Here is a 14,251-nt window from a genome sequence, read left to right on the forward strand (position 1 = left end):
CTTTTCACAGTTTTCCTACCTAAGGGTGTGAGAGATACTCTAAATTAAGATTTAAGATTGAGTATCTCTATAGAATTGGGAATTTTTAGGGGCAATGCTACAAATTAGACTTTTCATTATTCAGTTTTCTACATAGCTTATTTTACTCAATCCCTGGTATCTTATGTATGCCATGGCATGTCATAACATAAAAACCTACAAGCCCCTCTTGCAATCTTTAAATGTATGCTTATTATTACACACTCCAAAAAAATATAAATTAAATAAAAACTAAACTCTGCACAGCTCCATTATTCTTATTCTGAATTTTACAAAAGGCTGTGCTCCAACGGAGCATCATTTGCATTCTGCCAGTCGCCACACTGCAAACAACAAAAGTGTTTTGTTAGTCAAATCATCCTCGAGCTTTGATATTCACATTCATGTCATTCAGAATAAGGTGCTATTCGCATTGGGAATAAATTAACACCAAAATACATCTAAATGTTATGAACAATAGAGATTCAAATGTTTTCTAGATTGGACTGTACATTGGCTTTTAATTAGAGCCAAATTAATAAATTTACAGCTTGGCTCAACAACGGGTCATGACCCAAAACTGGGATGCTTGTGTACCACTTTGTTTCAGTAGCGCTGATGCCTAGCTCAACAAAATAGTCTACTGTAATCTTCAACTCTGGCAAACACTTTAACTACTGACGGTATGATGACTTAAAAAAAAAAAAAGGAAATATAAAAAAAAAAGTTCTGGCATACAGTACATCAGGAAGAGCTGTGCTCTTACCTTATCACAAGAATGAAGTATAAGCTATTTAATCTATCTCTGATTATCAGTGAAATACAACAAACTGCATGTTTCCAAAAAACAAAAAACCAAAACAAATATATCCACACTTGCTGCTTAAAGTGAGGATAAAAGGAAATGGTCAGACATTTGCTGAAAGTTTTTTTTTTTAACACAAGGAACTTAGCCAATATTTGACATTGGTGGTGCCTTGCTGACAAGTGACACATAACAACCTTATTTTGCCAGACATTTGCAGTCATGACTCCATGTAATAAAGACTGTGTCTACTTTTTGGCATGGTACAGGTTATAAACGTGTAAATGGGGCACAGGTAGATTTTGACACAGCTATTATAATATTTTATGTTGAGAATCAGAATAATGGAGCTGTGGTTAACACATTTAGTGTAAAAACAGTTATGTTTTCTAAAGGAAAATATTCTGCTCAAAATGGGACAGAATGCAAAAAGTAGTCATGGGTAATGTAAACTGCCTCAGCAGCTGAATTAAAGGTAAAACATTCAGAGCCCAGCTTGTCAGACACATGTAGTAGTTGCACTGGCTGTATAAATATATTCAGTTCTTATTTCTCTGCAGAGCCTCACACAGGTTGTGATTCGGATCTGGCTCCTGACTCATGATCTCGACACACTCCCATTCGCCACTACAGCTGGACCGTTTCACCGCCTCGACCACCGTCTGCACATACAGACCATCCTCAAATGTTGGTGCCATGGCAACCGATCCTCGCGCCCATGACCTGCGCTCCTCGTGAGCCTGAAAAGACTGTCTCAGTGCCTTTACCATGGAGCTCAACCCCCGCAGGTGAGGCAGGGGCATCTCTTTTACCTCTGGTCCCGCCCACCCACTGTCGCTTAGCAACAGCTCCTCACCTTTACTCCCATTGCGTTGACCATACAGCTCTGTTCCCCTGGCAACCAGTCTTCCAGTGGATCCAACTACCATAACCTCGTGCACAAATGACCCTGGCATGTTGAAGTTCAGGGTCACAGTGCAACACACACCACCAGAGCTAGAGCCGGTACCACCCATCAACATTTGGAAGAAGCAAAAATCATCGCTGGTGACGCGGCGAATGCCTCGGATCAAACCATTTTGTTGTACAAAAGTCCGCAGCAAGCCATGAACACGATGGGCTCGTGCCCCGGTTAGGTAACTTAAAAGGTCAATGATGGACGAGCCGGCAGTGTGCAGACCGCCTCCTCCCATCAACTCCTCACATGTCCAGCCGTACGACTGATCCAGGAGGCTGGGGCCATAGACTCTGACATCACACACCTGCATTTCGCCAACATATCCCTCCATCAGCAGCTGGCGCATTGCCACAAAAGCTGGCAGGAAGCGCAGGGTATTACCCATAATGCTCAGCAGCTGTGGGTAGTATCTGGCAGCAGTCACCATCTTGAATGAATCCACAGCTGTTGCAGCCTTCTCACACACAACATTCTTACCTATACCTGCAGTGAGAGAGGGAAAGGAAGGGGTTATCAATATTAAGATAAAATGTAATTCAATGATCTCTGAGGTAAAGTGAAATGACAATACTTTTACATTTCGAAAGATACAATATGGCAAATCTCCCACTCCCACATAAAAACCTTTTCATGGTTGTTGGTTATCTTGTATTGCAGCAACAAAAAAGGTTAAACAATTGATTTACTTTGTTAAATGTATCCTTTATAATGCAATTGAAAGTGGTGAGAACCGGGTTCCCTCACTATGGTTCTTAATCTGCCTTAAACTAGTAATAAAGCTTTACACTCAATTTATGTTTTACATACACTCAGTTGCTACTTCCGTTTAGATCACAGAGGGTAAACAAAATTATACAAACAGCTCTCTGCATAACGCAATACAATATAAACAGCATAACAAACCAACTTGTAGACTCCAAAATAAAGCCATAAAGTTTATTCAATGCCTCTCTAAATCAGTTTCAGCAAAAGAAATGTAGGACTGATTGCAGGGCTGTTGTATTAGACTGCATTTCTTTTAGCTAGGTGCACCTTTTATTATGATTTGAAGGTGTAGGGTGGACTTGGTGTCTCAGTGCTCAGGCAGAGTTGATGGCCTTAAATGCCATTACTACTCAGTTCCTGGGGTTTGGTATGAATAAAGAAAAAGTCAACATTCTCCTACAACCACACGTGATAGCAAAGAGGGTGTGTATATATGGAGATCAGCGCCCTTTAGTACCTCTTGGAAGTAGTCCCTTTGGTGGGGACACACTCAGGAAGTTGCAACTAAAACAGGAAGCTGAGGTCAACACTCAGGAATTCCATCAGATACAGTAAGTTAACGTTATAGATCTACTCTCCTCTGATACGACAATGCGTTGCTTATGTTTGCTTCAATGTGCTGCTAACAGATACGAGATGTGGGCAATTTCAAGTTTTTGTCGTTAGGTTTGTTTTGGGGTTTTCGCCTCAAATTGCTATGTTCCCTGTGATCACATCTATGACCATTACCATTCATCACATCTCAAGGATAAACCCTGAGAAATACGTTACAGAAGAACACAGCCATGCATCTTTTGGGGAGTACGGTCATTACAGTCAAAAATTTCTAATCTTTTCCAGAGTCGACCTGCCACGCCCAGCTGGGTCAGGTCACATTAGCAGTTTGTTTAACTGAGAGGGCAATACAGTGTCAGCGGAAACTGGAATTAAGGATCTGAACCTGGTATTTAGGAAGAAAACTGAATATCCACCAATATTCTCGTTTTGTTTCTTTAGCAATGCAAGCAATGTATAGTATGTTTTATGGCTTGTGATGGAGTGACTGCATGTATGCTTAGCACAAATGTTTAGTGTAAAAAGTCCAAGTCATACACTTTAAATATGCCCAAGGTTTTTTTAGACAGGGCAGGCTGACAAAAGTAAAAAAAAGTCTGCAGTTTATTAAAAGTGTATGTGTGTTTATGCCCTCTTACCCAGTGCTTTGACAGCAATTTGCCTTGTCATTGAGGGTGGAATATAGATGCAAACAAGGTCGACATCTTGGTGCAGCAGGACGTCATCAGATCGGCTGGTGTGAAATGGGATGCCATGCTCCTTTGCTAAGCAGCATGCTTCCTCTTCGCTTCGACCCCAGAGTGCATGAACCTCAAAGCCTTCAGCTTTCAACAACGGGACCAGCACTCTGGCTGTGCTACCCGTGCCAAATACACCGACTCCTGGCAACATGACAGTGCCACTCACTGCGACCTTACGTGTTAACCATTGCCAGCCTCACCAACATTCCAACAGCCTACGATTCCCTTGCCTGTCAAGGCCTTGACTGTGTCTGGAAATCAAGGAGAGCTTACGGTACCTGTGAAAGAAAAGAAGAGACTAAGTGACGTTGACAAACCGTGACATTGACAAAATCAAATATACATTTTTTATGTAATTTTATGTTGTTTCCATACGATACTTAAACTTTAGATGAGCAATAATGACCACGCATGTAAAAGCCACAGACAATAACTTGTCTCATAGCATAATGTGTATATTATCTAGTGACTGTATCAACAAACAGGACAAACATGTCCAATAGAGGTCTAGACTCCATGACTAGACCAGTTTTTCTCATCAGCAGTCTCCGACAGCTACTTACATTGTTTCCTGTTACACAGTTAACATGCCATTCCTTAGATGTTCCACACCCACCGAAAGTCAACGTCACCTCTACCTCTGTCGCAACTTCGCAAGTGCAGTTTATATCTGTGTTTGACCTTATCCAGGTTGCACACAGTGGCATTTATGTACATCAACTTGCACACACAGCAGCTTAACAAATAAACAATTTATCTTAACAACATTAGGTTAAATATGAAATAGTGTGTAGCTCAGCTCACCCGAGGCCCTCACAACTCTCCACATACTTTCGCTGATTTCCTGATCTAACTGTTGGTGAGCTGCGACTGTTGCGTTGACATCTGTCGTCCATGTAATTGCTGTTAGTGGGCTTGTGCAGTGGGGAGCACCTGCCCACAGAGTTATCTAACAGTTCTTTCTTGTCTGAACTCTACTGAGGAGGTGCAAAGACTACAAATGTTTTGTCTATTTATAATATTGTAAATATGTATTTACGGGAGAAGATGTGACGTGAACATTGCAGGAGTTGACAGTGTGCCTCACTTGCCTCCTTGTAGCCATCACTGTACAACAACAGACTGACATATGCGTGTGTGCCTGTGCACCTGCATTACCTATGAAGCTTTGGGGAAAATAAGCTCTCCCTTTTGCACACTGCATCACCTCAGGGCACAAACAGCGTGGCCAAACAAACACACATTTACCAGGCTGGCAGTAGTTGTTGGAGCCTCACTAACATACTGGACGCCACTGGAAAGTAACCGAGCCGTGCTGTGTGGCTGTCGGTCAGATAACAAAGCCATGCCGTTTGAAATGATCTCTGTCGAGATCAATTGTAGTTGGGCATTAGTCTTTTTATTTGTTACGATACCACAAACTTGCGAAAAATAGACACTGCTTTAAGGTGTATATGATCCGGATAGCTAGCTAAGGTTCACACACGCACAACCTATGCTGATAACGTTAGCTAGCACATTCAGCTAGCCCGGGCCAGACAGCTGCAAAGCGAACTCAAAAATATCCGTATAAACGAATGTACTTCAAAGAGCTAATATCTAAAGTTAATTTACCTAACCGTCTTTAAAATTGTTATAAAAAGCAACCCATAATGAAATATAACATCAGCTACCTACTGTATTTAACGACAACATCAACAGCGATTGAAGGTGCTCAGCCGGGGCGCTGCCCAGTTGCTAATGGTAACTTCAGTAGCAACGGCAGGACTGTGGGGAGGACCAGAGATACTACAAGAGGCGGAGAGTTAAGTAGGATACACAGACGCCTTTAGCAAGACACGAAAATATGACTTTGGTCAAACACACGTAAAGTGGTTAGATAAAGCAAAATAACTAAAACACAATTTAGATAAACGTATGTCACCGATATAGGTCTGCCTGTGGAGCAAGTACATTCTTTGATCGGGCACCGTGTTTTCCCATGATTCAGTATGCTAGCCTTGATACACCGCTGACCGCTTACCCATTTGAAAAGTAGGTTAACTTCATGTTGTTGTTTTTTTAATAGTTTATGGTATTTCTACAAGTTACCTTTTAAACGGGTTCTGTGGAATGAATGGTAGCCTACGGTCTGGTTTGGTTCTGTATGCAGTGTATGCTATTCCGCCCCCTTTTTCTAGAGGGGTAGGGGTGATAGCAGATCAACAGTAGATTCCACATAGAAGTGGTAGGCTATACAGCATTTCAAAGCTTTCAAAAGGAAAAAGATTTAAATAAAATAAAATAAATTATATAACAGCTAATATGTCCTTTCAAACCACATTCTTTCACATATTTTCAGCCAACTTAACATGCGTAAAACTTTGTATGAACATAAAACAATTCAACTAGAACTAAACTGAACAACGTTTCACAGACATGTGACTAACAGAATAAACGTGTCCCTGAACAAAGGATGGTCAAAATCAAAAGTTGCTGAACGTTACAGGGAAGACATCTTCCTCCCTCATGAGGTACCCTTCCTGCAGGCTCATCCTGACATGACCCTCCAGCATGATAATGCCACCAGCCATACCGCTCGTTCCGTGCGCGATTTCCTGCAAGACAGGAATGTAAGTGTTCTGCCATGGCCAGCGAAGAGCCCGGATCTCAGTCCCATTGAGCACGTCTGGGACCTGTTGGATCAGAGGGTAAGGGCGAGAACCATGCCCCCCAGAAATGTCCGGGAACTTACAGGTGCCTTGGTGGAAGAATGGGGTAACATCTCACAGCAAGAACTGGCAAACCTGGTGCAGTCCATGAGGAGGAGATGCACTGCAGTACTTGCAGCAGGTGGCCACACCAGATACTGACTAACTTTTGATTTTGACCATCCTTTGTTCAGGGACACATTTTTCCATTTCTGTTAGTCACATGTCTGTGAAATGTTATTCAGTTTAGTTGATTTTTTTGGCTAAAAATAAAAGCTGAAAGTGAGATGACGTTTCTTTTTTTGCTGATTATATAAATATATATATATGTACATATGTATATATATATGTGTCACATTTTTCCTAAACTGCTTTGCTTTGACATATGGTGGAGGAATACTGTTTGGTATCTCAAGGAATACAAATAGCACAAATGGTGTAAGTAATGGGATCAGTCAACAAAATACTGTGCATTACTTTTTTTTAACGGAACAGTAACCTGTTCAATCTTTGATTGCATTTTCACTTTTGTGGGTGGATATTGAATACTTTTTTTGAGTTAATGGGTGTTCAGTATGAGAATGACCTCTTGCTCTTGCTCTCTCTGCAGGTTCTCTGCCCTTATTTGGAATACCAGTATTTGCCTAATCTGTTTATTGTATAGGCTAACTTGTTTTATAGGCTAATTTATTCTGGTCTGAAAGGGTTTTCTGTTGAAATGTTAACTTTACGTTTGTAGCCTACCTTCTTGTATTTATCTGTTTGTGTTGAATTGTACATTTTATATTTGTACCCTTAATGTACTTATTTTGTTTTGTGTCAGCACTAGGAAAATGGTTTCTTTAAAATTTGTCTGAATAATGGATGACACGAAAATAAACCATTTATTAATCATGAGGATATTTAACATGTTTATTAAGACATTCTGAATTCAAAGCCCCCCCCACACACGATCCACCTTCATATGTGTTTTTAGCAGATTAATTGTAAAGCCTTCCCTTGGAACATGCTTATTAAAAATCTGTATTATGTATGAAGTTATTGTTCACCTAAATGTTGTCATTATTTTCTGTGTGCTTGTATTATAACTAAATAAAACGATTTGGACATGGAAACAATACACTAGCCAACTTCTCTCAGCAGAGCTTAGAATGGCGTTACCACCTACTGACCAGCAGGGGCGATAGTTTACTAACGGATCAGGACAGGAAGCGCAAGGGATTATGGGACTTTTAGTTCTCAGTGGATGACGGTTGGCTTGATAAGACCGCGAAGAACAAAACAAGACATTTACCACCGAAAATAAAATATCAGCCTCGAATTCAGCATAAATACAAGCTACGCATGCTTTGAGTCCGGAAAAATTCAGGTGGATTCAGTCGTCGTACGAAGAAAAGCGGCTCACTTTTGGTGAAAAATAAACAGGAAGTTGTTAGCGTTGTGGGACGTGTAGTTCCGCTTGTAGGCCACTGGGCTTGATAACAACGCATAGAATAAAGAAACAACAATAAAATAACTCAAACTTCACCCGAGGGCCGTGCTTCTAGTCTTGGTGCTGAAGTAAACATGCCTGGGTTCACCTGCTGTGTCCCTGGCTGCTACAACAACTCGCATCGGGACCGGGACCTTCGATTCTACACGTTTCCTAAAGACACCACGCTGAGGGAGCTGTGGCTGAGGAACATCTCCCGGGCCGGGGTCAGCGGCTGCTTCAGCACCTTTCAGCCCACAACAGGACACCGAGTCTGCAGCGTGCATTTCGCCGGCGGGAGGAAGACATACAGCATCCGAGTACCGTCCCTCTTTCCTCTGCGGGGTGTCAATGAGCGCAGGAGTCGGCGGGGCAGAGGGAGGAAAGTGTCCGCGGCGGTTACTGCCCCCGCCGCTGCTGCAACCTCCGGGATTGTCGTCACCAGTGTGCTGGGTAGTACGGCAGAAGGAGCCGAGGGCAACGCAGGCGGTGAGGCGAGCGATGACAGCATCACCGTGGTTCAGATAGGCCACAACGGAGAGTACCTGGGCACGGCGCGGCTGCCAGCCCAGTCAGAGGGGACTTGTTACACCGCCGCCGTTGTATCCGGCGAGCTAGTTGCCGACGACTCATCGGTCGAAACCGCGTCCACTGTGCACCAGCCGCCCGTGCAGTACGTCAGTGTGACCAGCAGCCCGCTGGACCACGCGTACTCGCTGACCACCGGCACCACGTCTGCCGAGCTGCTGCGGAAACTAAACGAGCAGCGGGACATCATTGCACTGATGGAGGTGAAGATGAAGGAGATGAAGGCGACCATCCGCCAGCTCCGGGTGACCGAGGCCAAGCTGCAGGAGGAGGTGCGGGAGCGGGACCGGCTACTGTACGGAAACTCGGTAGCTTTAAGCGTCCGGAAGAAAATCTGATGGGCGAACATCGCCGGAGACGACCCGTTACAGAGACTCCAACTAACCGAGATTCGAGGGGTTTGAATACGGCAGAGCCAGCCCTATTTTGTACAGAACTACGAACGATGACCATTTATTTTCAACAAGTAGAGTTGATTTTTCGTAGGCCTGAGGTAAAAAGTTGGCTGGCTAGTTTATGTAGTTTATATTAATAACACCATTGCTAATTACTTAGAAAGATGCAGTCATCTATTGGCCTGAAGCCCAAACAAGGTCAATAATAAATTTTATTCATTCAACCGGGACTTATAGTTTGCACAGACTGACATTTAGGCATCCTTACACATTTATAACTGGACTGGTGAGGAAGATGCTCGAAACTGCCTAGTTGCATAGCTGATTTTCTTTTACGATGTGTTATTCCCTTACTTACGAATTTAAATTAGGAGGTTGATGCAAGAAACATCTCACAGTAGATTTGCAGAGGTAAAGTATGCCAAGATGAAGCATCTATAGGATTTTTTTGTAAACAAAACACTATTCTTGGCACACTTGTGTTGGTAGTCAATGAAATAAAACTCTACCCTGACTTTATCTGAGTTACCTTTTAAAGGCACCCTTAAGTTTTTCTCCTTTTTATTTTTGTGCAACAGAAAACAGACTTAAAGGAATTCCTTAAAACTTGAAGGGGCACTCAAAAGATGTCATCTTATTAAATTGTTTCTTGAAGACATGCATTAAGTTACATTTGCTCAGACTTTTTTTTTTTAAAGATCTTAAACGAAAAAGGTTCTCAAGATACCTTATGCAACTTGAACATGAATGCCTGCCCCTGAGGTTGTTCTGTGAAACAGCACCTGCTTGATTAATGTGTGTGATGTTTCTCCACACAGAAGTTTAGTGGCTGCATTTCTCTGTCCTGTTCATGAGTGTTTTATGCACAGGATGTTACATACATTTCTGATTTTTGAACTTGGTCTGACAGCTATGCTCTGCTCTCATTTTGAAGTAAATTTCATTTTGAAATAGTGCTGATTCAGGCTGAATAATTTGTCAATTCATGAACTGTTTCCTGATTGTGTCCAGTCTCACAGTAGTAAGTAGTGGGTCAGAAGATCCTGGAGTATTTTTTATTGCTTTTACCACGTTGAAAAGGTTTTAGCTCTCCCCCTGGGTCGCAGTCACCTCTCAGTGGCTGTTGTTTGGACTTCTTTTTAAGAAAGAAGAGAAAATGATCCAGTTTTCCAGTGACTTGCTTTAGAAATATTTTTTTTAGCTGTGTTGTGGAAAAGGTATAAAAATCTACAATTATAAAGACTTGTGATGGAAACGAAACATGAACTCACATCTCAACGTTGCTGCCCTGTTTCCTATGCCCATTGGGTGACCAGGGTAAAGTCTTACTCAATACTTACTCTGACAGTGTTAAAGGAGTGCCCTGATGAAGATATTGCCTTATTAAGATGAATGTGATAAATGTGTGAAGTGTGCAAACCACCACTTAGCTGTTTCTTCTTTCTGATCTTGAGAATATTACTTGTTGAGAAACAACACAAGGCACTGATACCAGATAAGGTTTCAGTGATTGCAATTTAGGGTTAACACTTACTATAGAAGATTCATTCATTAATTGGTTAAGAAATAAAATGTCCACAAATAATGAAACATGGCCAATACAAGATACCAGAGGATAAATAGATGTCCTCAGATTGCTTCCTTTGGTCAACAGTTGAAAAACAAAATTATAGGTAGTTTTTAAAGCAGCAAATTGTTACATTTGAAAAGTGATGAGCTATTTTTAATTCATAAATCACATACAGCAGTGAATTGTGTGTCAAACTATTTATTTATTCGATCATCTTGACTTATAATTTCAGAGCTATCGTTTCAGTGTGTGTACCATTACAGTGTATGGTTTAAATGATTGTTTTTGTTTTGTTTACTTGACTTTTTCATAGGTTGATAGCAGATTTGACTTACAGTAGAAACAAGTTGTGAAATGTGTCTGATGTTGCAGCATGATTTTCTCCCTCTAGATGGCGGTGGCACAAAAGCTTGAAGAGCGGGAGGTTTAGCTCCTGTCTATATGGCCTAATTTGCTTTGTGTGTGTGTGTGTGTGTGTGTGTGTGTGTGTGTGTGTTTCAGCAGCTTGGATGGTCATTTGCTTAAATGTTACTCATATTAAAGCAGTGAAATGTTGAATGTCTTAATGTGATTCTAAAGCTGTAATGCAGTTATTCAACCCAAACTTAAAATGCGTCATTTTCAACACCTGCTGTAATAATGTGTCGAGAGAGAGAGAGAGAGAGAGAGAGAGGGATGACTGGATGGATTGGGGAGAGACAGAGCGAGAGAGACGGATGACTGGATGAACAGAGAGCATTGGAGAGAGCGAGGATCCAGATCTAATCTCCTCTGGATTTTTTTTTTTTACTCCCAACAGTGTTGCATAATGCCTTAATCCAGTGCTGTCGATCAAACTTACACAACTCTATCTTCCTTTTCTATGGCTGCTGCCATTTACCACAGTAGCTTTACATTCAGGCCAAACAACAGCTTATCATGTCCTATCATTTCAGAGTAATTATGTAATGAATTGTGTGAATTAAGTAAAACAATGTTCGCAATAAGTGATCCTGAAATCCAGTGTTTGACATCAGACTATATATACAGTTTAGGTTTGCTAGAAAAAAAGGTTGCTATTATATAAAATCTCTTAAGGGCTTATGTTACAAAATATATAATAAAAAATAACCAAATATGCTGGGCACAATGACAGTTTTGGTTTTATATTGCAGTTTGAAAATGTTGAACAAGGGGCACTGTGCAACATTTTTATCTTATATGTGACATGCTTCACATGTCTTGCAATTATCTATATCAGATATATGTCTGTTAAACTGTACACCTAAAGCTTTTAGTGGCTGTTTGATTTTTTTTGAGAACACTGCATGACTCTCGAGCAGTAATGGACATCCATGTGCCTCGGACAGCATAGAGTCTGCAGGATTTCTTTCTATTTACAGACTCTGCCAGGTGAATCTTGAGATTGTCTGCTGTAATCCTTCAGACTAAGACTAGTTTTTTTGGTTCTTGAGCTTTTTCGTTTGCAAGGATAGGTTCTAGAGACGTTATTTTTTGCTCCATACCAACATTCATATATGTAGGGCTCTGTTTCATGCACTTTTGAGCCACGTAGAATATCATGAATTGATGCGTTTACATGGTTGTTGTATCTATCCTGGTTAATATGTCATACTAAATCACTAAAATTAATTAAACTTTCAGGTCGTTTTAGGCTTGTGCCTTACTTATTCTTTTGTCAGATATTTACTGAATTGAATTACAATTTCGCAAGTTGCAGTATTAGTGTTTAATTTAGACAGTTCTTGTGCAGCTGCTTGTGTGTAGTCTTTGCCTTCTTTTAATAAATAAATAAAGTAATAGTAACATATATATGTATGTATGTATATATATATATATATATATATATATATATATAAAAAGTATTGGTTCCACAACATTTCAAGAATTACTCAGTCCTAGGGATCTTAGATAGTGCCTACAGAAAATATACACATTTTCTTGACTTTTACCACCTTGTTTGCCATTAAGATTGGTTGGAATCCATTGTAACCACTGAATCTTCACAGAGTCTTTTTTGGCTCAGCATGACTAAACTTTATGCAGATACACTTGCGTGACCTTGATATGTATGTCCCTACAATTTGATTTTAAATATTAATTCTAGCATAAACTGTCTTTATAATAACAAAGGCGGAAACATTGTTATTATAGATGACAACACTTTTTTGAGCAGAAAAACTGCACTGTGGTCCAAGACAAAATGTGAGTGGAGTTATCAGACAACAGTGGGGAAGTTATACATGTGGGCTGCATAATTTGAAATTCAATAGAGCACACTAAACTAGTAAACTCAAATGTCAGAACAGGTCCTATTTTGAACTACTTGTGCAATGAAACCACCAGGTAAGACAACCTTTGGTCAGAGATTTGAGCGAGTTCTTTGTTGCTGGAAGGAGGACAATTAATACATCACCTCACACATCTGTATGTATCTGACACACACCTGACAACCTGACAAGTTTAATGCTTCAGCTGAGGTAAAAATACGATATAGAATGGATCATGTGCTTTAGAGCAACAAGAGCATCAGTGTAGTCGGCCACTGATGTTGGGCAATAAGACCAGGCTCACAGTTTGTGCTCCAGTGCATCTGATTGGTGTTGGATGGAGTTGAGGTCAGGGTTCTGTGCAGATCAATCAAGTTCTTCCACACCAAACTTAGAAAACTATTTCTTTGTGAAACTTGTTTTGTGGATTTAAAATTAAAACAGCAAAACATTTGACACAAAGTTGGACGCACACTATTATTTAAAATATCACTGTACACTGCAGCATTATGATTGATCTTAATTGGAACTACTGTAAGGGCCCAAACAATGTAAAACAGCCCTATACTATGCCTCAATAGTACACTGAATTATAAGGACAGGGTGTCACACAGGACCCTCCCAGGCATCCTAAATATATGGTTGCATTGACATGTAACAATAAGAAATGTCCTGAGAGCAGAAATATCTCTTAAAATTAGTGTAATGACTTATACAGTCTTTTTTCACAGAAACCTCACATCCAACTTAATAGATCCTGAACACATCTGTAAAGTAAAAATGTAAAAAAAAGCAGATGTTTTCAGTAAACTCACAGCTGGAATTGCTGCCAAAGTAGTTCCCATGATGTATTGATTCGCAACGGCTTCAGATAGAGACAGATTTTTCTGCAGTTAATGGTTGTTTCAAGCTGCAGATTAACAATGGTTTACCATTTCTACTGTGTCAGTATACAGATGTGAACCCGGGATTTATACTAATGCACAGAGTGTGAGCCATCTGGGGGGCGTAGCAGGGGATTTGGAGGCTGAGAGGAAGAGGAGGGGGATGTAAAACAGATGCTCAAGTAAGAAAAGTTGGGAATAAAGGTAAAGGGTTTAAAATCACCTATCTAAAACTAAAACAGGGTCTGCATGTGTAATTTGTTGCTGTCCAATCTTTAGTTCAGACTATGTAACATACAGCGCTCGTCAATAACCCTTCATGACCCAGCTGTGGATGATTATCACATGGGTTGCTGATATTCTCAGAGGGTGCTTTGCATCCGTGTTGGACTCCCAGGTGAGCTGGATTCTCTTATCCTCAGTGGGATGTCATCCATCTGTTCCCATGAAAAAGAAAAACCTCTTGACACTTCTGATCATGTTTCCTTCTACTGTCAAACTCCTTGTTCAATGGTAAAATCAGGTTTTTGCAGCAAGTAAAT

General features: G+C 40.7%; 2 protein-coding genes across 5 annotated transcripts; one reads left to right on the forward strand and one right to left on the reverse strand.

The window, feature by feature from the left end:
- Nucleotides 1-944: 944 nt before the first annotated feature.
- gfod2 (glucose-fructose oxidoreductase domain containing 2) lies at nt 945-6,113 on the reverse strand. 4 transcript variants are annotated; one of them, XM_039795516.1, is made up of 4 exons: nt 5,933-6,112; nt 5,519-5,629; nt 3,740-4,119; nt 945-2,264 (listed from the first exon to the last, which is right to left on the reverse strand). In XM_039795516.1, the coding sequence occupies exons 3-4, from the start codon at nt 3,990-3,992 to the stop codon at nt 1,363-1,365; spliced, it is 1,155 nt and encodes a 384-aa protein (XP_039651450.1). In that variant the 5' UTR covers nt 3,993-4,119; nt 5,519-5,629; nt 5,933-6,112; the 3' UTR covers nt 945-1,362. The 4 variants fall into 4 exon arrangements, with proteins under 4 accessions (XP_039651450.1, XP_039651453.1, XP_039651454.1 ...); XM_039795519.1 differs by lacking the exon at nt 5,519-5,629 and having other exon boundaries at nt 5,933-6,113; XM_039795520.1 differs by lacking the exons at nt 5,519-5,629; nt 5,933-6,112 and adding an exon at nt 5,865-5,885.
- A 1,649-nt stretch (nt 6,114-7,762) lies between these two features.
- On the forward strand, nt 7,763-11,538 carry thap11 (THAP domain containing 11). The gene has a single exon (XM_039795522.1). The coding sequence runs from the start codon at nt 8,098-8,100 to the stop codon at nt 8,926-8,928; it is 831 nt and encodes a 276-aa protein (XP_039651456.1). The 5' UTR covers nt 7,763-8,097; the 3' UTR covers nt 8,929-11,538.
- Nucleotides 11,539-14,251: the final 2,713 nt, after the last annotated feature.

Source organism: Perca fluviatilis, chromosome 3 (genome assembly GCF_010015445.1).
Source record: "Perca fluviatilis chromosome 3, GENO_Pfluv_1.0, whole genome shotgun sequence".
NCBI lineage: Eukaryota > Metazoa > Chordata > Actinopteri > Perciformes > Percidae > Perca > Perca fluviatilis.

Excerpts from the sequence above, each read along its gene's own strand:
- gfod2 (XM_039795519.1), bottom strand. The coding sequence starts at position 3,992 with ATGTTGCCAGGAGTCGGTGTATTTGGCACGGGTAGCACAGCCAGAGTG. Across the intron at positions 2,265-3,739 it reads AATTGCTGTCAAAGCACTGG|GTATAGGTAAGAATGTTGTG; the intron begins GTAAGAGGGCAT and ends CTCTCACTGCAG.
- thap11 (XM_039795522.1), top strand. The coding sequence starts at position 8,098 with ATGCCTGGGTTCACCTGCTGTGTCCCTGGCTGCTACAACAACTCGCAT.